Source organism: Chaetura pelagica, unplaced genomic scaffold (assembly GCF_000747805.2).
Source record: "Chaetura pelagica isolate M959 unplaced genomic scaffold, ChaPel_1.0 scaffold2167, whole genome shotgun sequence".
In the NCBI taxonomy this organism is placed as follows: domain Eukaryota; kingdom Metazoa; phylum Chordata; class Aves; order Apodiformes; family Apodidae; genus Chaetura; species Chaetura pelagica.
The window spans coordinates 553-1,346 of record NW_009953846.1 but is presented as its reverse complement, the minus strand read 5'-3'; the positions used below and the strand labels follow the sequence as shown (position 1 = coordinate 1,346).

Genomic DNA, 794 nt, shown 5'->3' with positions numbered 1-794 from the left:
GCGTCTGCACCGGCTGAAGAGCTGCCTGGGCCAGGCCGAGCGCTGCGTCTCCGAGGCCTTGGGGCTCATCAGCTCCCAGGAGACTGGGTTGGTGTTGTCCCCAGCCCTGTCCCCGGCCCTGTCCCCAGCCCTGTCCCCTCCCTTCCCTCCTCATCCCTGGCAGCTTCGTGGCACCGTCACAGATCCTGCTTCTTGTCGCTGTGTCCCCTTCCTGTCCCCCTGCCACCACCATGTCCCCATCCCACCACCCATGTCCCTCAGCCACCTCTGTATCTGTGTCCTGTCCTTCATGTCCTTGTCCCCCATGCTGTTCCTTGTGAATCCCAGCTATCCTTGTGTCCCCATCCTGCCCCCCATGTCCCACAACTGCCCCCACATCCCCATCCCGTCCCCGTGATCCCCTGCCCACCCTTGTGTCCCTGTCCCCCCTGTCCCCATCCACCCTGTTGCCTCCCATCCACCCCCATGTCCCCATCCCAGCCCTCCCCATGTCCCCCTGGGTCCCCCCCCAGGGGTGACATCCCCCCCTGGTGTCCCCACAGGGTCCCAGCCCCCTCGCTGACAGTGGAGGAGCTCCGGGCCTTCCTGGAGCAGATGAACCAGCTGCCCTGCGTGATGCACCAGATCGGGGAGGTGCAGGTGGGCCCCTTTGCGTGTCCCCCACAGCCTTCCCAGGCTGGGGGGGGACACACACAGAGTGTCACCCCTGTCCCCTCCCCTACCAGGCCCTGCTGGAGCGTGTGGAGGTTTTTCAGGCCGAGGCTCAGGGCGCGTTGGACTTGGACCCCCCAGAA

General features: G+C 66.2%; 1 protein-coding gene across 1 annotated transcript in view; it reads left to right on the top strand.

Moving 5' to 3' along the window:
* Window positions 1–768, top strand: part of LOC104391973 (lysine-specific demethylase 5C-like) — a gene marked incomplete at both ends in the record, with an annotated part of 10,423 nt that extends 9,655 nt beyond the window's left edge. The window contains 3 exons of the mRNA XM_010001325.1: window positions 4–87; window positions 543–639; window positions 726–768. Coding sequence (XP_009999627.1) covers window positions 4–87; window positions 543–639; window positions 726–768 — 224 coding nt within the window. The remainder of the gene's footprint in view (window positions 1–3; window positions 88–542; window positions 640–725) is intronic.
* Between the last annotated feature and the right edge of the window lie 26 nt (window positions 769–794).